This window comes from Budorcas taxicolor, chromosome 18, assembly GCF_023091745.1.
Source record: "Budorcas taxicolor isolate Tak-1 chromosome 18, Takin1.1, whole genome shotgun sequence".
In the NCBI taxonomy this organism is placed as follows: Eukaryota; Metazoa; Chordata; class Mammalia; order Artiodactyla; family Bovidae; genus Budorcas; species Budorcas taxicolor.
This window is the reverse complement of record NC_068927.1, coordinates 16,898,088-16,924,572: the sequence shown is the minus strand read 5'-3', so window position 1 is coordinate 16,924,572 and position 26,485 is coordinate 16,898,088. Positions and strand designations below refer to the sequence as shown.

The 26,485-nt window shown below is 36.7% G+C and overlaps 1 protein-coding gene across 2 annotated transcripts in view; it reads left to right on the top strand.

Annotated features, from left to right (window-relative positions):
- C18H16orf87 (chromosome 18 C16orf87 homolog) overlaps positions 1-26,485 on the top strand; it is a 33,950-nt gene that overhangs the window by 3,570 nt on the left and 3,895 nt on the right. The window contains exons 2-4 of one of the 2 annotated variants that reach the window (XR_008200911.1): positions 1,406-1,502; positions 21,301-21,483; positions 26,305-26,427. Coding sequence is in view for 1 of the 2 variants with exons in the window: in XM_052656544.1 (XP_052512504.1) it covers positions 1,406-1,502; positions 21,301-21,483 (280 nt within the window). In the remaining variant the exon portion in view is untranslated. The remainder of the gene's footprint in view (positions 1-1,405; positions 1,503-21,300; positions 21,484-26,304; positions 26,428-26,485) is intronic. The other variant, XM_052656544.1, reaches the window with a different exon arrangement.

Sequence of the window (26,485 nt, the reverse complement as noted above, 5' to 3'; positions counted from 1 at the left end):
CTGTTGAATAAGAACATCGTGTTCTGTTGTTTTTTGGGTAGTATTAACTTAAAACAATTTATATTACTGCTATGTCCTTAATGATGTGTTTAAGTGTAAAGGAAATGAGTCAGTACCTTTGAGCTTGGTTTCTATGAAGATGTGAAATTTTAAAATGACAAAACTTACCTATTTTAGGCATATTTCTCACTAATAAGAAATGTAACATTACATTTTCTGCTATTTTTTGAAAAAATCTCATTATATTCTTGATAAAGGAACCTGTTAGATATACTGGAGTTTGATTATTTTTATAGCATTCATTGTTATTTTTCATGAATACACAACAAGTTCTTTCTTTAGTATTTTTACTGCAAAGAAAAGGATTCTCCCAAAATTATGATTTAGCTTATTTAGATCAAATATTTATATTCTATAATATGAGGCATTTCGTACATAAATGGATGAAAGCTTTATAATCATAATTAAACTTTTACAACAAATGGAATATATCTTACAAACCAGAATTGTAATTACTATTTTTGTGAGTACTTTTTTGTTGAGATTAATTTCTGGTTCTTAGTGAATGTGTCCCCAGTCCAAGGAACATTAAGGTTAATATTAGTGAAACAATTGTAGAGGAAAATCTAAAACTTTTTTCAGTAATTTTCAGTAACATTTGACTGAAAAAAATATTTATATGAAATGGAGAAAGGATCCTCTTGTAAAAATATTTTATAGATTTTGAAACAGAAGCCTGGAGAATTTAAGTGTTTTATCAAACTTCCTTCCTGGACCTGAGATTATAAAATCCTAGATCTCAACTCCTGCTTTGTCCTACATTCTCTGTTGTTTATACTGCACTTTGGCCTCTCAAACTGGTTGTTGTAAACTATTTTGTTTTCCTGTCAGTAGTAATTGGTATCTTACCCTCTCATGTTTTCAGTTCTTTACCCTCTGAAATGTCTTACAGATCTGCCTTTTCTCTGTTTCCAGTCTCATTATTCCAGTGGGGCCCTCAAAATGTTATGCTGGGATTACTTTAATGACTTCCCAACCATGCCCTCCAACTTATTCTATTATCAACTGCTATCAAACTAATATTTTAGGAAATGCTACCTTTTTTCCAATATATTTTCCTTGGCTCTGATCCTGTTGTGGTTTTCTGTTGTTCACTTACATCAGCACACTTTTATCATGTATTTGCTATAGTCTTAGTGTTGTAATGCATTGGTAGAATGTGAAGATGTAGAGGACCCAATACCCATCTCATCATTTATTATAAGGAGGCGGGGTTTAAATAAACCCATGATTCCTACTTCAAGTAATTTATCATTCAGCTCAGGAAACTAAATAAACACTGAGAAGTTTAACAACAGAAAAGCAGTAATAATAAATTGTGTTTTGTCTTTTTTTTTGTCTGTAGGTTCCTGTTGCATGTAAATCATGTCCCTGTGGTTACATATTTATTAGCAGAAAACTTTTAAATGCAAAACACCCAGAAAAAGCACCATCTTCTACAGGTAATTGTGAGAGTTTACCATATTTTTAGCTTTTCTATATAGAAATTTGAAGTTAGTTTTTGTTAATTTACTATTCAATTTTTGTTGAATTTAAATAAAATCTATTGAAGTATGTGTTTGGTTTTTATTAGCTATTGGAAATCAGCTTTATGACATTAATATGCCATTCATTCTATTTAAATGTTAATTCACCAGTGCTGGTAAAGCTTGTGACAGATTTTCTATTTTTTGCTTTTGGAGGATGGAAAGCCATTGAAGGGCTTAGGGAGTGACCTAATCTGATTTAAGAAAAAAAATTTTTTAATGTTTAATAAAGTTATAATTGACATTCAATAAATTGCACATATTTGAAGTGTATCTGATAAGTTTTGTTTACACTAATCAGTCACCACAGTCAAGATAATGAACATGTCCATCATTCCCATAAGTTTTCTAGTTCCCCTCTGTGATCTCTCCATCTTATTTCCCCTTCCCTCAGATAACCACTGATCTGCTGTTACTGTTTTAGAACTTTGTATTATATAAATGGAATCATATAGTATGTACTCATTTGCCTGGCTTCTTTCACTGAGCATAATTTAAGATTTAGCCACATTTTTATATATAAGAATTCGTTCCTTTTTATTGCTTAGTTTTAATAGTATTCTTTGTGTGGATATGCCACAATTTGTTTACCTGTTTACTGCTTGATAAACATTTGGTTTTTCCCCTCATAATGCTGGTAAAATTTGTAACAACGTTAAAGTAATATTAACGTTAAAGTAAACTGGTGGCTGAAAAATATACAACCTGATTTTGATGTGAATATAATTTTTGGACACATTGATTATTCTTTGTTATTCCCTGATATAGAATATCTAAAAAAATTTTTTTGTTTGAATTTTATCTTCCCATTAATATAGACAGATTGGGTGTATTCAGTGGATATATTTATTAAAAATTAAATTTTGTCATCTTTGATAAAATAGAAAAACTTTGTATGTTTTTGAACCCCAAATAAGAGTAGACTGATTACAGATGTATATGTGAGCCCCTGCTGTATACTAGGCACTGTCTAAGCCTTGGGTCTAAAGTAATGAATCAATCTACTCTCAAGGCAGGTTCACTTCTGTCATAGATCTTACTACATTCCTGTGGGCAGGAAATAGAGAAATAGGGAGAATATCAACTTGTAATAAATGCCTTGTTAGGAATTAAAATAGAGTGCTGTGGTGTGTGATTGTTAAGACTGCTTTTGACTTAGTGATTGGGGGCTTTTCTGTTCTGTTCAGTTCAGTTCAGTTGCTCAGTTGTGTCTGACTCTGTGATCCCATGGACTGTAGCACACCAAGCTTCCCTGTCCATCACCAACTCCTGGAGCCCACTCAAATTCATGTTCATCGTGTCGGTGATGCCATCCAACCATCTCATCTTTTGTTGTCCCCTTCTCCTCCCACCTTCAATCTTTCCCAGCATCAGGGTCTTTTCCAATGAGTTGGTTCTTCGCATCAGGTGGCCAAAGTATTGGAGTTTCAGCTTCAGCATCAGTCCTTGCAATGAATATTCAGGACCAATTTCCTTTAGGATTCACAGATTGGATCTCCTTGTTGTCCAAGGTACTCTCAAGAGTCTTCTGCAACACCACATTTCAAAAGCATCAGTTCTTCTGTTCTCAGCTTTCTTTATAGTCCAGCTCTCATATCCATACAAAGTTTCTCACTGTTCCCATTGTTTCCCCATCTGTTTGCCATGAAGTGATGGGACGAGATGCCATGACCTTAATTTTCTGAATGTTGAGTTTTAAGCCAACTTTTTCACTCTCCTCTTTCATTTTCATCAAGAGGCTCTTTAGTTCTTCTTTGCTTTCTGCCATAAGGGTGGTGTCATCTGCGTATCTGAGGTTATTGATATTTCTCCTGGCAATCTTGGTTCCAGCTTGTGCTTCATCCAGCCCAGCATTTCGCATGATGTACTCTGTATATAAGTTAAATAAGCAGGGTGACAATAATAGGGCTTCTCTGAGAGGTGACATTTTAAGTTGAGACTGAATAGGAACATGACGGGGGTAGTAGCCATGAAGAAGACCATTCTTGACAGAAATCGCAAATGCAAAAATTCTAAGGTTGTTAAAAGTTTGATGTATTTTAGGAACAGAAGACCCACTCCAGTGTTCTTGCCTGGAGAATCCCAGGGACAGGGGAGCCTGGTGGGCTACCGTCTATGGGGTCGCACAGAGTCGGACACGACTGAAGCGACTTAGCAGCAGCAGCAGCAGCAGCAGCATCAGCAGGAACAGAAGGGCCTACGTGGTTGCAATGTAGACAGTAAAACCAGGAGAGTGTTTGAGATGAAGCCAGAGGGATAAGCAAGGGCCAGATTATTTAAGGCTTTTAAACTAAAGTAAGATTTTGGTTTTTGTTCTTACCATGTGAGAAGAAATTATCCCTGGGTGGTGGGATGAGGTTAGGGGATGGTGACATGCTTTGCTTTGCCTTTTAGAAAGATCATTCTGACTACTATCTAGAGAATAGTTTGTGGGGTTGCAAGATGGAAGTGAGCTCTTGAAGTATGTTAACTGAGTAAGGGAGCCGGGTTAGACAAAAGAATAGTTATAGTAGGAGATGATTCAAGGATTATTTATATTTATGTCTGTGGGAGGCCTGTTTATCCCAAGTCTATGGAGAGATGGGCGGAAAGTTTTTTTTTTAAGACTATTTCCTTCCTTCATTTTTTAATAATTATATTTATTTTTAATTGATTTAGTGATTGCTTTACAATATTGGTTTGATTTCTGTCAAACAGCAAGATGAATTAACCATAGGTGTATATATGTTCCCTCCCTCTTGAACCTCCTTCCCACCCTTTCCCACCCCTCTAGGTTATGACAGAGCCTGTTTGAGTTCCCTGAGTCAGCAAATTTCCATTGGCTATTTATTTTACATATGTTAGTATATATGCTTCCATGCTACTCTCTCTATACATCTCACCCTCTCCTTCCTCTCCCCCGCCCTTGTCCATAAGTCTGTTCTCTATGTCTGGATCTCCATTATAGCCGTGCAGATAGTTTCATCAGTACCATCTTTCTGGATTCCATATATATGCATTAATATATGATATTTGTTTTTCTGCTTCTGACTTACTTCACTCTGTATAATAGGTTCATCCACCTCATTAGAACTGACTCAAATGCATTCCTTTTTATGGCTGAGAAGTATTCCATTGTATATATGTACCACAGCTTCTTTGTTCATTCATCTGTTGTTGGACATCTGTTGTGTCCTAGCTATTGTAAATAGTGCTACAATGAACATTGAAATACATGTGTTTTTTTTTTAGTGTTGGTTTCCTCAGGGTATATGCCTAGAAGTGGTAATTGCTGGGTCGTGTGGTAGTTTTATTCCTAGTTTTTTAAGAAATCAACATACTGTTTTCAGAAAGTTGTTTTAATTCCATTTCTGCCTTTGAGTTTGCTCCTTTTCAACATGATAATGGGTTTACTACTAATGCATTAGTTCTTAAAGACTGTTGCTGGATTGGGTTATATAGGAGTCATCTAGAGAGCTTGTTAAAAATCGATTCCTGGTTCTGACTTCCTAAGAGTTTGATTCAAGGAATGGAAACTCTGGAATGATTCACTCTGTAGATTTTCTGGGGAGGCAGGTCAACTCATTTCTGAGTCTCCAAAATGAGTAAGACGTGGTCCATGCTTGTTAGTGGAACAAGTATGTTTATTTTATTTTTATTGTACAAATATCTTTGAGATCCTTCTGTATACCAGTTATTCAGGTGAGAAGTGAGGTAAGGTGGAGACCTAATGAGGACAATGGAAAGGGTCAGATACTCCAAGTGTTAAAAAGTTAGAACCAGTTGAAGGAGAGGGAAGGCTTTAGAATGACTCCCAGATTTCTTCCTGGGATTAGTGGCTAGAAAGGGAAGACAAGTTTTGAGGGAAAGATGAAGAAACTAGATTTGGATATAGTTGTGAAATACCATCTATGTAAATTTTTTTTTTCCCCAGTTGGAGATACAATCTGAGAGTAGCTCAGGGAGTAGCCTTAGCTAGAGATAAAGGTTTCAAATAATCATGGTTGTTGAGATCATGGGAATGGATGAGCTAGTTCTACAGTCTATAGGGAAGGAAGAGAACTCTGGCAGACTCCAGTGTTTATGGGTAGAAGTAGGTAGGGAGGTCCTGTCAACTGAGAAAAAATGTTAGCTGTAGGAGAACAGCCAACAGTGGTTTTTACATAAGTCTGGTGATAAGTGAGAAGTAATTCATTATTATTTTACATTTGGCATTTCCTAAGATTCTGTTGTTTAATAAATTAGAGTAGCCTTGTGGCCTTGAAGTACAAATGAAACATTGAAGCCTAGGAATCCTAGGGAGGAGGAAGAAGAACCAGCAAAATAAAGAGAAGGAATAGAAAGGACAGAGAAATATCAGAGATAGACTTTGCTATCTAATAGGCAAGTTGGGCCATGGTTACAAAATGAAGCAGGGCAAAGGCTAACAGTTTTGCCAAGAGAACACACTGCTCATAGCAAACACCCTCGTCCAACAATAACAAGAGACGACCCTACACACGGATGTCACCAGATGGTCAGTACTGAAATCACATTGATTATATTCTTTGCAGCTGCAGATGGAGAAGCTCTGTAGTCAGCAAAAACAGGACTGGGAGCTGACTGTGGCTCGATCATGAACTCCTTATTGCCAAATTCAGACTTAAATTGAAAAAAAGTAGGGAAAACCACTAGACCATTCAGGTATGACTTAAATCCCTTATGTTTGTAAAGTGGAAGTGACAAATAGATTCAAGAGATTAGATCTGATAGAGTGCCAGAAGAACTATGAACAGAGCTTTGTAACATTGTACAGGAGGTGGTGGTCAAAACCATCCTCAACAAAAAGAAATGGAAAAGGCATAATGGTCGTCTGAGGACACCTTACAAATAGCTGAGAAAAGAAGAGAAGTGAAAGGCAAAGGAGAAAAGGAAAGATATATGCATCTAAATGCAGAGTTGCAAAGAATAGCAAGGAGAGATAAGAACGCTTTCTTAAGTGAACAATGCAAAGAAGTAGAGGAAAACAATAGAATGGGAATGACTAGAGATCTCTTCAAGAAAATTAGAGATACCAAGGGAACATTTCATGCAAAGATAGGACACGATAAAGGACAGAAATGGTATGGACCTTACAGAAGCAGAAGATATTAAGAAGAGGTGGCAGGAGTACACAGAAGAAGTATACAAAAAAGATCTTAATGACCTGGACAACCATGATGGTGTGATCACTCACTGAGACCCAGACATCCTGAAGTGTGAGTGAAGTCAGGTGGGCCTTAGGAAGCATTACTATAAACAAAGCTAGTGGAAGTGATGGAATTCCAGCTGAGCTATTTCAGACCCTAAAAGATGATGCTGTGAAAGTACTGCACTCAATATGCCAGCAAATTTCAAAAACATAGTGGTGGCTACAGGACTAGAAAAGGTCACTTTTCATTCCAGTTCCAAAGAAGGGCAATGCCAAAGAATGTTCAAACTACCATACAGTTGCACTCATTTCGCAAGGTAATGCTCAAAATCTTTCAAGCTAGGCTTCAACAGTTCATGGACTGAGAACTTCCAGATGTACAAGCTTTATTTAGAAAAGGCAGATGCTTTCCAATTTTTGTGCTAGAGAAGACTTGAGAATCCCTTGGACTGCAAGAAGATCAAATCAGTCAATCCTAAAGGAAATGAACTCTGAATATTCATTTGAAGGACTCATACAGAAGCTCCAACACTTTGACCACCTGATGCATAGAGCCGACTCATTACAAGAAACCCTGATGCTCGAAAAGATTGAAGGCAGGAGGAGAAGCGGGGGACAGAGGATGAGATGATTGGATGGCATCACTGACTCAATGGAGATGAGTTTGAGCAAGCTCTGGGAGATAGTGAAGGACAGGGAAACCTGATGTGCTGCAGTCCATGGGGTTGCAAAGAGTCGGACATGACTGAGCAGCTGAACAAGCTGTGCTATAGAACCAAAGGAAGAAAGGGTTTTAAGAAGGGCTATTGTTTAGTCCAGAAGTTGTGTCCAACTCTTTGCGACCCCTTGGACTGTATAGCCCACCAGCCTCCTCTGTCTGTGGCATTTCACAGGCAAGAATCTTGGAGTGGGTTGCCATTTCCTCCTCCAGGGATCAAACCCACCTTTTCCAACCCAGGGATCAAACCCATATCTCCTTCATTTAACAGGGAGATTCTTTATCACTGAGCCACCAGGGAAGCCCTTAAGGACTAACAATACTCAGAGCCTGGAAATCAGTTTGGTACAGTACAGACATGAGCTATATGTTGTTACATGGAAGATCTGGCTTCAGATTCAGATTCTAGTTTGGTAAGTGTAACAGATTAACCCTCCATGAGAAGCTGCTGTTTACTTGTACATACATAGATTTATAGTACCGACCTTAGGGGGCTGTTGTGTAGATGAAGTGCATATGAAAATGTCTAATGTAAAGAACTATCACACAGTTGCACTCATCTCACACGCTAGTAAAGTAATGCTCAAAATTCTCCAAGCCAGGCTTCAACAGTATGTGAACTGTGAACTTCCAGATGTTCAAGCTGAATTTAGAAAAGGCAGAGGAACCAGAGATCAAATTGCCAATATCTGCTGGATCATCGAAAAAGCAAGAGAGTTCCAGAAAAACATCTATTTCTGCTTTATTGACTATGCCAAAGCCTTTGACTGTATGGATCACAATAAACTGGAAAATTCTGAAAGAGATGGGAATACCAGACCACCTGACCTGCTCATTGAGAAATCTGTATGCAGGTCAGGAAGCAACTGTTAGCAACAGTTGTTCCATGTATGCAGGACATGGAACAACAGACTGGTTCCAAATGGGAAAAGGAGTACGTCAGGGCTGTATATTGTCACCCTGCTTATTTAACTTTTATGTAGAGTACAGTATGAGAAACACTGGGTTGGAGGAAGCACAAGCTGGAATCAAGATTGCTGGGAGAAATATCAATAACCTCAGATATGCAGATGATACCACCCTTATGGCAGGAAGAAAAGAAGAACTAAAGAGCTTCTTGATGCAAGTGGAAAAGGAGAGTGAAAAAGTTGGCTTAAAACTCAACATTCAGAAAATGAAGATCATGGCATCCAGTCCCATCACTTCATGGCAAATAGATGGGGAAACAGTGTCAGACTTTATTTCTTTGGGCTCCAAAATCACTGCAGATGGTGATTGCAGCCATGAAATTAAAAGACGCTTACTCCTTGGAAGGAAAGTTATGACCAACCTAGACAGCCTTAAAAAGCAGAGACATTACTTTACCACAAAAGGTCTATCTAGTCAAAGCTGTGGTTTTTCCAGTAGTCATGTATGGATGTGAGAGTTGGACTATATAGAAAGTTGAGTATTGAAGAATTGATGTGTTTGAACTGTGGTGTTGGAGAAGACTCAGAGTCCCTTGGACTGTGAGGAGATCAAACCAGTGCATCCTAAAGGAAATCAGTCCTGAGTGTCCTTTGGAAGGACTGATGTTGAAGCTGAAGCTCCAATATTTTGGCCACCTGATGTGAAGAACTGACTCATATGAAAATACCCTGATGCTGGGAAAGACTGAAGGCAGGAGGAGGAGACAACAGAGCATGAGTTGGTTGGATGACATCACCGACTCAATGGATATGAGTTTGGGTAAACTCCAGGAGTTGGTGATGGACACGGAGGCCTGACGAGCTGCAGTCCATGGGGTCGCAAAGAGTAGGACATGACTGAGCAACTGAACTGAATGTAAAGAAAGCTTGATATGTTATAGGTACATAAATACTAATTTTTACAATTAAATTTCTTAAAAGTAAGATTGCCTTGGCTAGTCCATTATGTATAGGGAATTGAGATGAGTATAATTTTTAAAAAAATCTCCCCAGTTTTATCAAGTTCTAATGAATGTTGTCAATAGGATCTAGAACATTTCAGTTTTAATTACCAGAGAATTTATAGGAGAAATGAAAATGGATAATATATACCTGTAAAGATAATACTGACAAGCAGTTTTTAGTGAGAATAAACTCAGTTTGTTCCAAGTCTTTAAATTTGGTTTTCCACATGGGTGTTCTGGATGGTTTAGTGCATCAAGAGTGCTGTTTTGCACTTAATAGCAATGGATATACCTTTTTCCTTTATACATTTTTTGTTATAAAAACTGTAAAGAAAAAATAAACTCAAAAATCGAAATGAGATACTAGTTTATAAGGACTTCTCTAAAGATAAGAAAAAGACTTAAAACAATAAGATATTGGGATAGCTCATTAATATTTAATTTCTCAGTGAGTACAAGCTTTAGGTTAAGCAACACCCTCCCCATTTTTTACTGGAGGAAGGAACAAAGGGATAGAAATATTAAACCCAATTTTTAAATTATTCTCTTAAGTTCACAGGCAAAGGCTGATAAGTAAGCAAAATCTACAAATTGCATACTCACTTTTGTTAAGGAAGAAAAATGAAGAAATTATTATCACCAGTACCTTTTAGAAATCCAAAGTCATTCAACATTAATTCAATAGTAAGTTATCCTTAACTCTGAATTACTTGACGGTGAAGATTTGGTATTGTTATTTCAGAAAAATCATTCCTTACAATTTTATTCCTGATTTTAGGTCCACAGCAGAGCTGTCACTAAAATTTCTTTCCATTGTGCTACAAGGATAATCTCAATTTTTCTTATATACTTTTTTTAAAAACCCATGTGTTTTTATTTCTGGAGCTAATTTTCTAAAAATTGTTTTAGACCTGAAAAAATTTTCATGAAAAATATGTGATGGTATATTTCTTATCTTCCATTGGAGAGAGTACCTTTACTTTGTTGTTGTTCAATAGCCTAGTCATGTCCGACTCTTTGCCACACACGGACTACAGCACACCAGGCCTCCCTGTCTCTCATGATCTCCTGGAGTTTGCCCAAGTTCATGTTCATTGCATCAGTGATGCTGTCCAGCCATCTCATTCTCTGACATACTCTTCTTCTGCCCTCAATCTTTCCCAATGAGGGAAAGATTTTTCCCTTGAGGGACTTTTCCAATGAGTTGTCTGTTCATGTCAGATGGCCAAAATACTGGAGCTTCAACTTCAGCATCATTTTTTCCAGTGAATATTTAGGGTTGATCTCCCTTAAGATTGACTGGTTTAATCTCCTTGCTGTCCAAGGGATTTCCAGGAGTCTTCTCCAGCACCACAGTTTGAAGGCATCAGTTCTTTGGCATTCTGCCTTCTTTACGGTCCAGTTCTGAGAACTTACATAACCACTGGGAAGACCATAGCCTTGATTATATGGACCTTTGTCAGCTGAGTAATGTCTCTGCTTTTCAACACACTGTCTAGGTTTGTCATTGCTTTCCTGCCAAGAAGCAATCATCTGATTTGTACTCACAAATCACCTTTACTTTGTACTCACTCTTATGTCATTGTCATTCTTCCTTGTTACTCAGTAAGTCCTTTTCATCTGAAGGCTCAAGTCTTCAGCTTAGGGAAATTTTTACCTATTTCTTTCCCCCCATTCTCTTTCTGGCATGCTTATTGGATAATTGTTGTCATGATCGCCATCCACAGAAAACCTGGCTGACACTAGATTGGACAAATAGTTTACTTTTCCTTTAGTGAAGAAAAATGAAGTTGGCATTACAGTTGGTCCTCTGCATCTGTGGGTTTCCATGTTTGCAGTTTCACTCAACCATGGATTGAAAGTATTCAGGGGAAAAAAATTCCAAAAAGTTTCAAAAAGCAAAACTTAAATTTGCTGTGCCCTGGTATTTACATAGCATTTATATTGTATTAGTTATTATATCTAGAAATCACAGACTATACAGGTAGATGTGTGTAGGTTTTGTGTAAATAATATACCATTTATATAAGATACTTGAACATCTACAGATTTTGATATCTGTTGGGGGTTTTAAAACCCTCATTGATACCAAGGGACCACTGTACAGGACTGTTCAATGTTGTCCCCAAGGACCTAAGCTCTTCCCTTTCTTGAGAAGATGTGGCTTTCATGCTCATTGTTGTTCAGTCACTAAGTCGTGCCCAGCTGTTTGCGATCCTATGGAATGCAGCACACCAGACTCCTCTGTCCTTCACTGTCCCTTAAGTTGATGATGCTATCTAACCATCTCATCCTCTACTGCCTCCTTCTCTTTTTTTCTTCAATCTTTCCCAGCATCAGGGTCTTTTCCAGTGAGCTGGCAGGGTCTTTTCCAGTGAGTTACATCAGGTGGCCAAAGTATTGGAACTTCAGCTTTAGCATCAGTCCTTACAATGAATATTCCGGGTTAATTTCCTTTAGGATTAACTGGTTTGATCTGCTTGTAGTCCAGGGGACTCTTAAAGCACCACAGCTCAAAAGCATCAATTCTTTGACTCTCAACCTTCTTTATGGTCCATCTCTCACATCATAACTACTGGAAAAACTGTAGCTTTGACTATATGGGCCTTTGTTGGCAAAGTGATGTCTCTGCTTTTCAGTACCCTCTTTAGAGAAGGCAGTGGCACCCCACTCCAGTACCCTTGCCTGGAAAATCCCGTGGGTGGAGGAGCCTGGTAGGCTGCAGTCCATGGGTCGCGAAGAGTCAGACACGACTGAGTGACTTCACTTTCACTTTTCACTTTCATGCATTGGAGAAGGAAATGGCAACCCACTTCAGTGTTCTTGCCTGGAGAATCCCAGGGACGGGGGGAGCCTGGTGGGCAGCCATCTATGGGGTCGCACAGAGTCGGACACGACTGAAGCGACTTAGCAGCAGCAGCAGCAGATTTGTCATAGCTTTCCTTTCAAGGAGCAAGTATCTTTTAATTTCAAGGCTGCAGTCACTGTCCACAGTGATTTGGAGCCCAAGAAAATAAAATATCACTGCTTCCACTTTTTCCCCTTGGATTTGCCATGAAGTGATGGGACTGGATACCATGATCTTAGTTTTTTGGATGTTGTGTTTCAAGCCAACTTCACTCTCCTCTTTCACCCTCATCAAGAAGTTCTTTACTTCCTCTTCATTTTCTGCCACTAGAGTGATATCATCTACATATCTGAGGTTGTTGATATTTCTCCTGGCAACCTTGATTCCAATTTATGATTCATCCAGCCCAACATTTCACGTGATGTACTCCGCATATAAGTTAAAAAGCAGGGTGACAGTATACATCCTTGAGTACTCATTTCCCAATTTGGAACCAGTCCATGCTCATTGTTACAAAGTAATTGTTGTACATCTAGGCATCTCTTAAGTATTCTAAGCACAAAGAAGAGAGACAGACACAGAGGGAAGGACAAAGCAGCCATGTGCTGTGCTTAGTTGCTCAGTCATGTCCAACTCTTTGCGACCTCATGGACTGTAGCCCACCAGGCTTCTCTGTTCATGGGGATTCTCCAGGCAAGAATGCTGGAGTGGGTTGTCATGCCTTCCTCCAAGGGATCTTCCCAACCTAGGGATTATACTCCTTAAAAAAAAAATTAAAACTTTCTGGAAACCTTATCCAGTTCTACTTATATGTCATTGGTCAGAACTAAATTTCATGGCCTCTTCACCTGCAGGAGAATCTTTGAATGTGTATATTTTAACTGGGCACATTTCCCTCTTGACCAGAGCAGGATTCTATTCTTAAGGAAGAGGGGGAGAATGAATATTGGGTAGATAATTACACATTATATTATAGATGAGTATCAGATTTCTTAGATCTTTCCTGTATTGCTCTTCCCTTATTGTCATATATTCTGTCTTCGTTTTTGTTCCAAGAAATTTCAGTGTTTTCCTTTTCTCATAATGGACATGCCTGAATTCTGTGTTCAGACATGCCCATTATTTGTCTTTTTAAAAATTTAAAAAAAAATGTATCTTTTTGGCTGCATTGGGTCTTAGCTGTGGCACATGAGCTGCTCTCTATTTGTGATGCGCAGGCTTAGTTGTCCTGTGGCATGTGGAATTATAGTTCCTTGACACGGGATCGAACCTGGATCCCCTGCATTGGAAGGTGATTCTTAACCACTGAACCATCAGGGAAGTCCCTATTTAACTTGTCTTTTGCGCTTTCTTATTAGCAGTTCATTTTTATTTTAATTTCTTCTTTTTCATTGAATCTTACTTTTTCATATCTTTTATTGTAAAATTTAGTATTTTAATCATTTTAAATTGTATAGGTTAGTGGCATTGAATACATTCATTATCATGTGCTTAATCTTCACCATTATCCTTTTCCAGAACTCTTTTCATCTTCCCAAACTGAAACTCCATACACATGAAACACTAATTCCTCATTTTCCTTCCATCCCCATATCATGCCCCAGACTACCTGTGTTCTTCCTGTGCCTGTGAATTTGAATTTGACTACTGTAGTTATCGTCTTACGTGTAATCATCCAATATTTGTCCTTTTGTGTCATGTAGCATAATGTCTTCAGAGTTTATCCACGTTGTAACATGTGTCAGAATTTCCTTCTTGAATACTATTTGAGTGTATTACATACCCCATTTTGTTTATCTCGTAATGCACTGATGGGCACTTGAGTCGCTTTCACCTTCTGGGTGTTATGAAACATGCCGTGAGCATGTGTGTACATACTGCTCAGTGCCCTTCCTTCGTTTCTTTTGGACGGACATATGCCTGTATGGGGAAACGCTGGATCATATAGTAATTCTGTTTAATTTTCTGAGGAAGTGTCATGGCATTTTCACTGTTTTTCTTTACCACCAGCAATGCAAAGTTTCCAATTTCTCCACATCCTCAGCAACACTTGTTATTTTATGTTCTTTTCCTATTAACCATCCAGTGGGATTGAAGTGATGTCATGTTGTGATTTTAATTTGCATTTCCCTTATAATTGGTGATGTTGAACATTTTTTCATGTGTTTATTGGCCATTTGTCTGTTTTTGGAGAAATGTTTGTTGAAGTTCTTTGACCTTTATTTCGTTGTTGAATTTTGGAAGTTCTTTTTATTCTGGATGTTAATTCCTTACCTGATACATTTTTGCAAATATTTTTTTCTTCTATTTCATGAGTTGCCTTTCTGTTTTGTTGATAGTGTCCTTTTGACATACATAAGTTTTTAAATTTTAAGTGAAATCGAAGTTGTCTAGTTTTTATTTTGTTGCCTATATTTTTGGTGTCCTATCCAAGAAATCACTGGCAAGTCCACTGTCATGAAGTGTTTCTCCTGTTTCCTTCCACCCCCCCTAAGCCTTTTATGGTTTTAGCTGTTATGTTAGGTCTTCAGTCCATTTTGAGTCCATTCTTGTAGGTAGTATAAGGGTCCACTTTCATTTTTTTGCCTCTGGGTATCCAGTTTCCGAATTACCATTTGTTGCAAGCTCTATTTTTTCAAGACTACTGTTCCTGAAAACCATTTGACCATGGATTTATTTCTGGATATTTTATTCTGTGGTCTGTTTGTCTCTGGTAACACAGTATCATTTTTTTTGATTACTGCAGTTTTGTTAGGAAAAGTTTTGAAACCAAGAAGTATGGTTCTTTGTTCTGTTCTAAGATTGTCTTTCTATATGGGGTTTTGAGAGTCCATATGATTGGAATGTGTTTTCTGTTTCTGCAGAAGAATGTTAATGGTATAATACTCTCTGAAGGTATCATCTGAAACATTTTAAGATGTTTTTGTTTCCTGAAATACTTTTGTTCCTTATGGGTTTGTTGTTGTTGTCTTTTTTTAGCCTTGACCAGGGATTTAACCTGGGCCTCAGCAGTGAAAACCCAGAATCCTAACCACTAGGCCACCAGGAAACTCCCTGTTCCTCATGTTTTATCTTGTTCCTTCTCTCTTGCTCTTTTTGTTTTCCTCAAATAGCTGGTAATCTTTAATTATCTGTTGATGCTTGTAAATGAAGGCCTTGGTTTATCAGTGTAGGTAACTTGCATGCATATCCTACACTTTAAAAAATATATTTATTTATTTATTCATTCATTCATTTTTGACTGCACTGGATCTTTGTTGCTGCACATGGCATGTGGCTCTTCCCGGACCAGGGATTGAACCTGTGTCCCCTGCATTGGCAGGTGGATTCCTAACCACTGGACCACCAGGAAAACCTTCTTACACTGTTTTGAAGGTCCATTTTGACATCGTCTTTTTAGTGTATGATGGGAAGAAGTTTATTTTTAGTGTGTATTTGGAAGAAGGTAATGTTCGAGGTTCTGTATAATTGGAAGAAGCAAACTTTTAGATGTAAATTAGGTAAGCTGGGAGATGCTGTTGAAATCCATGATTGCCAAAATAAGAAAGGCATCATTCTGAGGCAGAATGTGAAATCCTTTATAGTGTTTCTTTTTTATGAGGAACTACTTTTTTTTGTTTATTTCTTATTTCTAATGTGTGTGCCTGCTCAGTCGTGTCCAGCTCTTTGTAACACTGTGGACTGTGGCCCCCTAGGCTCCTCTGTCCATGGGGTTCTCCAGTCAAGAATACTGGAGTGGATTGCCATTGCCTCCTCCAGGAGATCTTCCCAACCCAGGGATTGAACCGAAGGCTCCAGCGTCTCCTGCATTGCAGTTGTATTCTTTACCACTAGCGCCACCTGGGAACCCCTTTCATATTTCTATGATATGGAAGTTCAAAGTTCCCTTGAACATTGCTTGGTTCTGAAAAGCTTTATTTCTTTATGTCAGTTGCTTTGTATACATAGGCCCAACTATTCTACAGTAGTTCGAGAGTTATTCTGATGAGCACTCTGTGGCCTACTCTTCCTTACTATACTTTTTGTCCTATCCTGGGAGTGTCTTTGGGAAGAACAGCTGCCCCTTCTATAGGAGCCATCTCATAGTCTTAGTTTGAATTTTAGTTTTTTCTTTTCTGGTTACTTAATCAGAGTCTGTCAGTTTGCCAGCTTGCTGGAATTCTGTAATTTCAGATTGCTAATAGCACTATTTCCTGTTTGAAACCCTGCTGATTTATTTTCCTTTTTCCCATGTTTATTTGCATTTCAGTAGAATTTTTGAGAACATCGTGAGATAAATGCATGTTCAGTTCAGTCGCTCAGTCGTGTCCGACTCTGTGACCCCATGAATCGCAGCACGCCAGGCCACCCTGTCCATCACCAACTCCCAGAGTTCACTCAGACTCACATCCATTGAGTCAGTGATGCCATCCAGCCATCTCATCCTCTGTCGTCCCCTTCTCCTCCTGCCCCCAATCCCTCCCAGCATCAAAGTCTTTTCCAGTGAGTCAACTGTTCGCATGAGGTAGCCAGAGTATTGGAGCTTCAGCTTTAACATCATTCCTTCCAAAGAAATCCCAAGGCTGATCTCCTTCAGAATGGACTGGTTGGATCTCCTTCCAGTCCAAGGGACTCTCAAGAGTCTTCTCCAACACCACACTTCAAAAGCATCAATTCTTCGGCGCTCAGCCTTCTTTACAGTCCAACTCTCACATCCAACCATGACCACTGGATGTACTCAGTCTAATTTTGTTTATTTAGCACCACTTAACATGTGTAGGTTGGAGAAGCCAATGGCACCCCACTCCAGTACTCTTGCTTGGAAAATCCCATGGATGGAGGAGCCTGGTAGGCTGCAGTCCATGGGGTCGCTAAGAGTCGGACATGACTGAGTGACTTCACTTTCACTTTTCACTTTCATGCATTGGAGAAGGAAATGGCAACCCACTTCAGTGTTCTTGCCTGGAGAATCCCAGGGACGGGGGAGCCTGGTGGGCAGCCATCTTTGGGGTCGCACAGAGTTGGACATGACTGAAGCGACTTAGCAGTAGCAGCAGCAACATGTGTAGGTAATGTTCTAGTTTCTGTGAATGAGACAGACAAACAAGTGTCCCAACTTCCATAGAGCTTACACTTTGATGGGGGAGACATATTGAGCATATATGTAAATAAAAAACAGACTATAGTAATAGTAGAAGAAGAAAGTAACTTGGGCTTGAGACTTGGAGTGATTTGTAAATTGACATCTGAAGGAAGTATAGCCTATCTGATGAAGAGTGTTGGGAAGAGAACTCTAGGCAGAAGGATTGGCAAGTGCAGAGCTTCAAGAGGAGGAAGGAGCTTGTTTTAGAGGAAGACATGTCTGGAGAGTAGTGAACAAGATGGCTAGTGGTATGAAATGAGATGGGTAAGAGGTGAATGTCAGGTCTTATAGTGGGACTTATAGTCTTTTGTCAGGAAATTTGACCATATTTTAAATAAAGTGAAAAGCCTAATGAAAGGTTTTAGAAAAGGAACTTATACAGTCTATTTTTTCTTAAAGGTAATTTTGACAGCTGTTTAGGGAATATATTCGGTTTGGATGTTGCCCACAGAAGTGGGAGAAATGAGGAAATTGTGGATATATTTTGCACAGAGTACCTGTGGACTTTTGTGATGATAGAAGAAACAATCTGAGTCACAAATGACTAGGTTATTTGGCTTTTGTAACTGTTGGTGCTGTTTACTATTATAATGAAGGTTGGAGGAGGGAAAATCAAGAGTTATTTTTTTGGGCACTTTTGAAATGCTTGTGGGTCACAAAAGTAGGCAGTCTAGAGCTTTGGGAAGAAGTCACAGCTGAAAGTATGAATTTTAGAACCATTATAACACCAGCGCTTAATGTTTTGGGTCCACGGAGTATCTGAGTTCAAGATAGAGTCCTAGGACTTTAATATTAGAGATGGAAAAGAATCTGCAGGGAGGAGAAGACTCCAAAGGAGATAAAAAAGGAGTGGCTGGTATGATGGGCAGCCTGGAGAACCTGAAAAATCAAGGAAATTAATTTCAAGGAAAAGAGTAGTCCTCTTGAATTTTTGAGAAATGGTAATTAAGATGATTAAAGAAAGGTGTCAGTTAGATTTGCTGACAGAGGTTTTTGTTCTTGATCCTTTTCATTGGGTTGGGAACTACACTGGAATGAAGTGATGGATGAATGGGAGGTGAGAAACTAGAGGCAGAAAGTATAGACACTTCTTTTTTTTTGAGATTGGCTATGAATAAGTTTACAGCGATGAGTGGGTAGCTGAAGGAACAAACTTAAATTCAGTGTTAAAGTCTAAAAGGCATACTGTAAAAAGCTTTACCAGTTACTATTTCTTTCAACTTTTAATTTTTTTCTTATACTTTATTTAAACTTTTAATATTTTAAATTATGAAAGTATAATACATTTATTGGAGACTTGGAAAATACAGATCAAAATTACATATAGTTCCATTATGTATTACAATTATTTTTTAAGTAGATAAATTAAGGTTTTTTAGGTGGAGTTTCTGCATCAAAGTCTCAAAAATTAATAGAATAAATAGAAAAGTAGGATATAGTAGACTAGCGTTATGAGCCAATTCAACATAATTAAGATTTACACAATTTTCACACAACAGCAGGGTACAGATTCTATTGAAGTTCCTATAGACATACACCAGGAGACCCTGGAACATATCCAGGGACATAAAACCAGGTGCAAAAATTTCATCATCTAAAAGTGTTGAAATCAAACAGAGTCTATTATTCTCTTATAACTGCGGAATTGTGTTAGAAATGAATATTGAAAGATACTTGAAAATAGCCCACATATTTTCAAGTGCTGCTGCTGCTGCTGCTAAGTCGCTTCAGTCGTGTCCAACTCTGTGCGAGACGGCAGCCCACCAGGCTCCTCTGTCTGTGGGATTCTCCAGGCAAGAATACTGGAGTGGGTTGCCATTTCCTTCTCCAATGCATGAAAGTGAAAAGTGAAAGTGAAGTCACTCAGTCGTGTCTGACTCTTCATGACCCCATGGACTGCAGCCCACCAGGCTCCTCCATCCATGGGATTTTCCAGGCAAGAGTACAGTGTGACATTAACCAAGAGAGATCTTTGTCTTACCCATTGAAAGCCTCAAGAAAGTTAAAAGACTGAAAAAACACAGGGTGATTGTGGAGAATAAAGCATTTAAATGAAAAATTAATATAAAAAATACTTTAAAAAAACCCATATTTGTGGAAATTAAATGCCTACTTTTAAGTGATGGGTGTATCTAAGAAGCCGTAACAAGAGAAATTAGAAAATATTTGTAAAGAATAAAGATGAAAAGAGAAGTTATCAGAATTCATTGCATGTAGCTGAAACTGGTCAATCCAATAAATACAATGTGAAATCCTGAATTAGGTATGAAAACCAATAGTGGACATAAAATTTTGTGAAATTTGAACAAAATCTATACTTTAGATAATAATACTGGAATCACATGTAAATTTTCTATTTTTTTAAAATAAAATCATATATCTTTATATTTTCAGAATTGGATTGGAAGTTTCAAGCCTCATTTAAAATTGTTTTTTTTTTAAATCACTAAAATAATAATCTTTCTGCCTTTAGCAGTAATAGTAGATGCCATAATAAATGAAACTGTATCAAATCAATTTTTTATTTTTTTGAGAAATTCTAAGCACACACTGTCACATCCACATCCATTTCTTGTCTTGTATATCATTTTAAAGCAAATCTCATGTAATCTCAATTATAAATATTTCATTATATGTTTCTGAAAGGTTGACCTTTAAAAGCTGAAGCACAGGGCCTTCCCTAATGGTCCAGTGGCTAGGACTCCATGTTCCCAATGGAGGGGGCCTGGGTTCAATCCCTGGTCAGAGATCTAGATCCCACATGCTGCAACTAAGACCTGGCACAGCCAAGTAAATAATTTTTAAAAACTTACATGCAATAAAAAAATATCACTAATTCTGTAATACCAAATATCCAACTGGTATTGAAATTTTCAGGTTTCTCATAAATGGTTTTTATAAACAGATTCCAAATAAGGTCCTCACGTTGTATATGGGTGATATCTCTTTTGACTCTATTATTTTATTTTTTATTCCTTGCAAATTATTTGTTAAAGTAATAACTTTCTTACAGTTTGGAATAATTAAATGTTCTTACATTATCTGGTGTATGTCTCATTTGAGACCTGGAATTAACTAATTTTCTAAGGATATGGCATTTGGAAATAACTATTACTATTTTACTTAAATTTATTTTACTTTATAGTAGCCTATTGAACATACTTAATTTATATAGCCTTTTAATTTTTTCCCTTTAGTGTTTGGGATATGAATTTTCTTATTTGTTTTGCCCCTTTACCACTATTATTTTAGGCATTTGAGGAATTTTCTTTTTTTAAAGTTGGGTATGTATTAAATTTATTGTTTGTCTTACCCAACCTTTTAATCTGTTTGGAGTGAGAAGGAGTGGCTCCTTGCATTAATTAAATCACCATGTTGAGTAAAGTTCCCCCATTGGATTCTAATTGGGATAAATATGCTCTTAGAATATAAAAAATGACCTTATCTGTAACTAAAGTGAAAACTGCTTACTTCCCTAGTGTTTTTATGTTTTCCCTAGATACTTTCTGTTTGTTTTTTTCCGTAACATTAATATAATATAGCTAAAGTCAGTTTTACTTCTGTGTAATTTATATATTTGAATCTGTGATATGGGTAAGGGGAAAAAAGGAATGGAATATTTATTTATTTTCCTTTTTAATACTTAACCATTTTTAGCTTAGAAACAGAGAAAAGGAAAAAAGCAGAAAGGTTGCCTTGGAATTGTGTGAATTTACAGGGGCTGAATATCAAATAGAGATACTTGTTTTCTAATATTCCTCCTACCTTACATGTTAATATGGATCTGAATTCTGTTGTTTCTTTTTTTTTCTGAAGGGCATAGATGTTATGGATGTAATTTTATAAAATATGCCAGGCAGCAAACTCTAGCGCTATTTAGAAAGAAAAAGAAGAAAGCAGTGTGAACATGGGCAAACAGTTCTTGCTTAAGCCCTAAAATATATCACTTTTATTCATCCATACAGAAAACAAGCATGAGGCCAAGAGGAGGCGAACAGAGAGAGTTAGGCGAGAGAAGATAAATTCTACAGTAAATAAAGATTTAGAAAACAGAAAGAGGTCTCGAAGTAACAGCCATTCAGATCATATCAGACGAGGAAGAGGAAGACCTAAAAGTGCATCTGCCAAAAAACATGAGGAAGAAAGAGGTATGAGTAAATCCAAGCAGTTTTTTTTCCCCCAAGTATTAAAGTTTTCTAAGATCTTAATTAGATAGTAGTGAAGAAAGTATTTGGTAGGCATTTAACTCCTGGATTTAAAATTCCAACTTATATTTTAGTTTGTAAAAGCATTTTCTCTCAGGTAGATACTTGTTTTTTTTTTTTTTTAATCCATAAATTTAATTCTTATTGGAAAACTAAAGGCTTAAGTTAGGTAAATTCACTTTCCTATAAACTGATGATAGTAAAGTTCAGAGACAATAATTTGTGTATGACATCCTGAATAAGTCTGTTAAAATGGTTATATTTTTTTTAAAGATAAATCTAAATTCTATTAAGATTTATTTCAAACTATTATACTGTGAGTTTTAAAAATTTACTATTGAAAGTGTTCTTCAGTATGAATTTTCAGTGTTCTTTAGTATCCAAAAGCTAAGGTGGATTCTTCTTGGATAATAAAGGTGAATTCTTCTTTGTCTAAAACATATTCATTTTCTCCTTATAGATTTTCTCTTTTCTTTGGATAACTAGTGTGCCTACCAATAACCATCCACCATGATGTTTTTAACCATCAACTTAAACTTCAGCTTCTTTTTCTTTGATTTTTGTTTATCTTTTAAAAAACCTTTTATTGTGGAAAATTTTTTTAATTACACAAATTAAAAAGAATGGTATAATGAACCCCCATATGCCCATAATTTCAAGCCAGTAATTAAATGAAAAAGATAGTTGCTTTCTATAATTCTTTTAAAATCTCTATCAAGTAAATCAACTATACTTTAATTAAAAATAAATAACAATGTTATTAGACATCAGAAAAACCTCTGTTAGAATAATTTCATCTTCAGTTAAATGTGTTTATAATTTCTTATGTTATTTGTGAGCTACGCTTTACTTTTTTCAGGCAGTCAGTCTTAAGTATTCAGGTATTCAGGTATTCACCCATAAATATATTTTAGACACTGAGAATTTCTTACTGTTCACCATTTCTCCCTGTTTTGTGTGTTTCTATTTAAATATCTGTTTGAATAAAGTTACTACTGTTAGTGTAAATAACTTCATCTTTTAGCTTTTATCAAAGTTAAAGATTTCTTAATATCATATGGCTAAAGGATTAAGGTTAATGTCTTTGACTATATTCTGTGAAGACTGTGCTTAGATACTCCTTAATTCCTTGGCTAATTTTACTACTTATTCTCTTTTCTTCTGTTATGCTGATCTTCCAGAGAGTTTGAGTTTTCTTCTCAGTTTGAATGTGCTTTAATAATGGGGTGACCAGAAAATATATGCCAAAGACTATTTCAACAGGGAAACTAGGTAAAGGAAAGTCTAACAGAGGAAAAAGAGAAAAGGAAAATACTGTTTGGCCCAGAAAACAGAACATTCTTTACAGTTGAAGTAAAAAGACCATAATTCAAAGAATGGAAAAGGAATGCTTCTGGTGGTGGGTCAGAGGAGATGAGAAAATAGATAATGACAGTCTTTTCTTTGGGGAAATGAAGACTCTGTAGTTCTGGTTCTCACTGTGCAGGTTTGAATCTTTTATTTTGTGTTAACTTGAAAACAGAAGCATTTGTTTGGCTATACATTTTTTTCAGATATTTTTAGTTTGTTGTAGAAAAGTTTTAAGAAAGCTGTTTCTAGAGTAAGATATGCTTTTACTGCAAACAAGGAAGATGTCAAAGCAATTTTTGTATAATAAAATGGAATCTTTTAATGTAGGTCAGGAACAGGGGCAGTCAGCAAGCTTTTTATGTAAAGAGCCAGATAATATTTTAGGCTTTCTGGGCTATAAAGTCTCTGTCAAAGCCACTCTGCTCTGTCATTGTGTCTGGAAAGCAGCCATAGAAAATATGTAAATGAATGGGCATGGCTGTGTTCCAGTAAGACTTTATAAAAACAGGTTGCAGACTAGATTTTGCTCTTGGGCTATAGCTTTCAGTCCCTGAAGGCACACCATGTTCTCTAAATATAATACTGGTGGGAAATACGAACGTTTAAAATGTCTATTTAGAATAGACTTCTTTGATATACTTCTTATTGTTTGCTGCTGCTCCTGCTAAGTCACTTCAGTCGTGTCCGACTCTGTGCGACCCCATAGACGGCAGCCCACCAGGCTTCTCTGTCCCTGGGATTCTCCAGGCAAGAACACAGGAGTGGGTTGTCATTTCCTTCTCCAATGCATGAAAGTGAAAGTAAAGTCGCTCAGTCGTGTCTAACTCCTAGCGATCCCATGGACTGCAGCCTACCGGGCTCCTCCGTCCATGGGATTTTCCAGGCAAGAGTACTGGAGTGGGTTGCCATTGCCTTCTCCTCTTATTGTTTAGTAGCCACTTGAATTCAGTATCCCTGCTCATAGGACGCTTAAAGAATTTGAAGGAAGCTTTACTTTTATTTTAATAAGGAAAACCTTACAATGTGTCTAAAAGCACATTTTTAATTGACTTTATTTTTTATATTTTGAAAAAAATAGAAGAATGAAAGGAAATCTTTTTAGACATCTAGGTAACAACATTATCGTAAAAGCCAATCATTAAACTTAATTTTTGGTTGGTTTAAAATAAGTCTTCATTTTATATGTGGGGGTATGATTATTCTGGATATTAGTAATGTAAGAGTGACATTTTCACTGATTAAAATTTATTAACCAATTTTGAATATCTTATTAATGAACATAGATAATTAAGGTAGACTTCAAGTTAAAGATGGTAGATTGAATAAACACATCTAGCTCTGTTCTCTCCCCAAACCCTAGTAAAGTAGGAAAGGGACTTTTTGTTTTCCAAGGGCAAAGTTCCACAAGAAGAGGGAATAGGAGAAATAGCAAAATTCTGGAAAGTAATGACTTCTTTAGTAGACCCAAGAAACCTAAATTGTAAGCTCCTTCGAGAAAAGCTAAGAAAGAAACTTTTTCTTGTTTTACATCTTCCTTAAGGTCAGCAATTTTTGGCACGAGTTAAGTCTGGAAGTGTAGAGGTGAAGGTGAGGCTAAAAACTTTATTTGAAAGTCTTTTTTTAATACCTTGCTAGGGCTCTTTATCCTTTGATAAAAGATAAGGCAAAAGAGTTTCTGGTCTCGGAAATAACCAGGCATCATTGAGGGCAGGGCTATCAAATTAAAATGAGGAAAGTTAGGTAAAAATTAGAGATGTAAATATTGGGTTCTCCAATCAGGCTTTCATAAAGGAAAAAAACAGTAACTTGGATGAGTTTTTCCAGGGTGAAAAAAAAAATGAAAACTGCCATTAATATTCTTTGTAAGAGAAGTTGTGGTAGTAATGAAACAAAAAGGAATTTCCTTTTTCTTAAAAGGAAATTGAAGATGTCAAAAAAGCACCTGGAAAATGAACTTTAAAATGAGAATCTTATATATATATATCTATATAAAATATGTTACTTTAAAATGAGAATCATACATGTGTGTATGTGTATAGATAATGTCTATATGATTTGCAAAAATGGCAAACTTTAACAGAAATCTGATAGATAAAATTGAAGAATGTACCAGAATGTATACCAGTAGGAAAAGAGATTAAAAATAGAATAGGAAACATAAGAAATTTAGAGGACCAATTTGAGGTCAACATATGTAAATAATTGATGGTGCAGAAAAGAACACAGAAGATGAAAGAGAAGGAAGCCATCAGTGAAATAATTTGAGTAATTTTCCCACACCTGAAGGACACTGAATTTCTGTATTGAAATACCCCACCAAATTAAGTGGATGGTTAAAACAAGATATTATACAAAATTATATCATCATAAATTATCTCTCTTTGGTTAAAAGGAAAATCCTTCAAGTGTTCAAAGGAAATAATCAAAATGGTACAGTGAAATATTATCCAGCAAGGAACAAGCTACTTGTGTATGAGCAACATCAACGAATTTCAAAAGCATGTTGAATGAAAGAAGCTAGACACAAAATAGTACATATTATACAATGCCACTTATATGATGTTCAAGAACAGGCAAAATGAATCTATGGTGGTGGAATAATATTTCTGGTAGGGTGGTGAGGGATTGGCTGAAGAGAATGAGAAATTTCATATCTTAAATTGTGGTGTGGGTCATCCAGTTGTACACTTAAGATCGTATATTTCATTTTAGGGAAATTAGCAACAACTTAAAAAATAACTATAAAAAGTGGTATAGAATTTTCTTAGCAGTGGCACCAGTATTTGCAATACAGTATTTTGCCTTTAAATACTAAGAGGAAATCTTCAGGTCTTTACTTAATCATACTAGTAACTAGTGTGAAGAAAGACTCAAGACACTTTCTAGTATTTAGGATCTCAAAAAATTTGCTACCCATACTCCCTTTCTCAGGAAGCTACTGCAAGATACATGGCATCAAAATGAAGGCGTAAACCAAGAATGTATCCTGAACTTAGAACACAGGGTCCAACTCAAGAGAGAGATAAGAATCTCCAGCATGATGTTGACGAGAGATCTCAACATGATAATTGTGCAGTAGGCCTAGGAACCAACCATGTCAGATTGGAGTATAGCAGAAGACTTTCTTGAAGAATTTCTTCAAGAAGATAAAATTGTTATATGTAAACATTCTGAAAGATTTATCCAACGAGGAGAGAGTTTGCGTTCAGTTAGTAATGAAAACTAAGCAAATGAAGAAAGAGAATCTTTTCAGGGAAAACAATGTACAGGAAAAGTGAAATAATTTACGTAATGAATAATGTAAGCACAATATTGATCTCATCAAAATGATAATACAACTGTAATGGGAAGATGTGATAAAAGTATGATGGCAAGAGACAGAAAACAATAAATCCTAATTTTTCATGGTGGAAGGTCAGTTTATCATGCCTGAAAACAGAAGTCCAAGATGTTGCATCAGATAAATCCTGTTAAAGTGCTGCACTCAATATGCCAGCAAATTTGGAAAACTCAGCAGTAGCCACAGGACTGGAAAAGGTCAGTGTTCTTTCCAATCCCAAAGAAAGGCAATGCCAAAGAATGTTTAAACTACCGC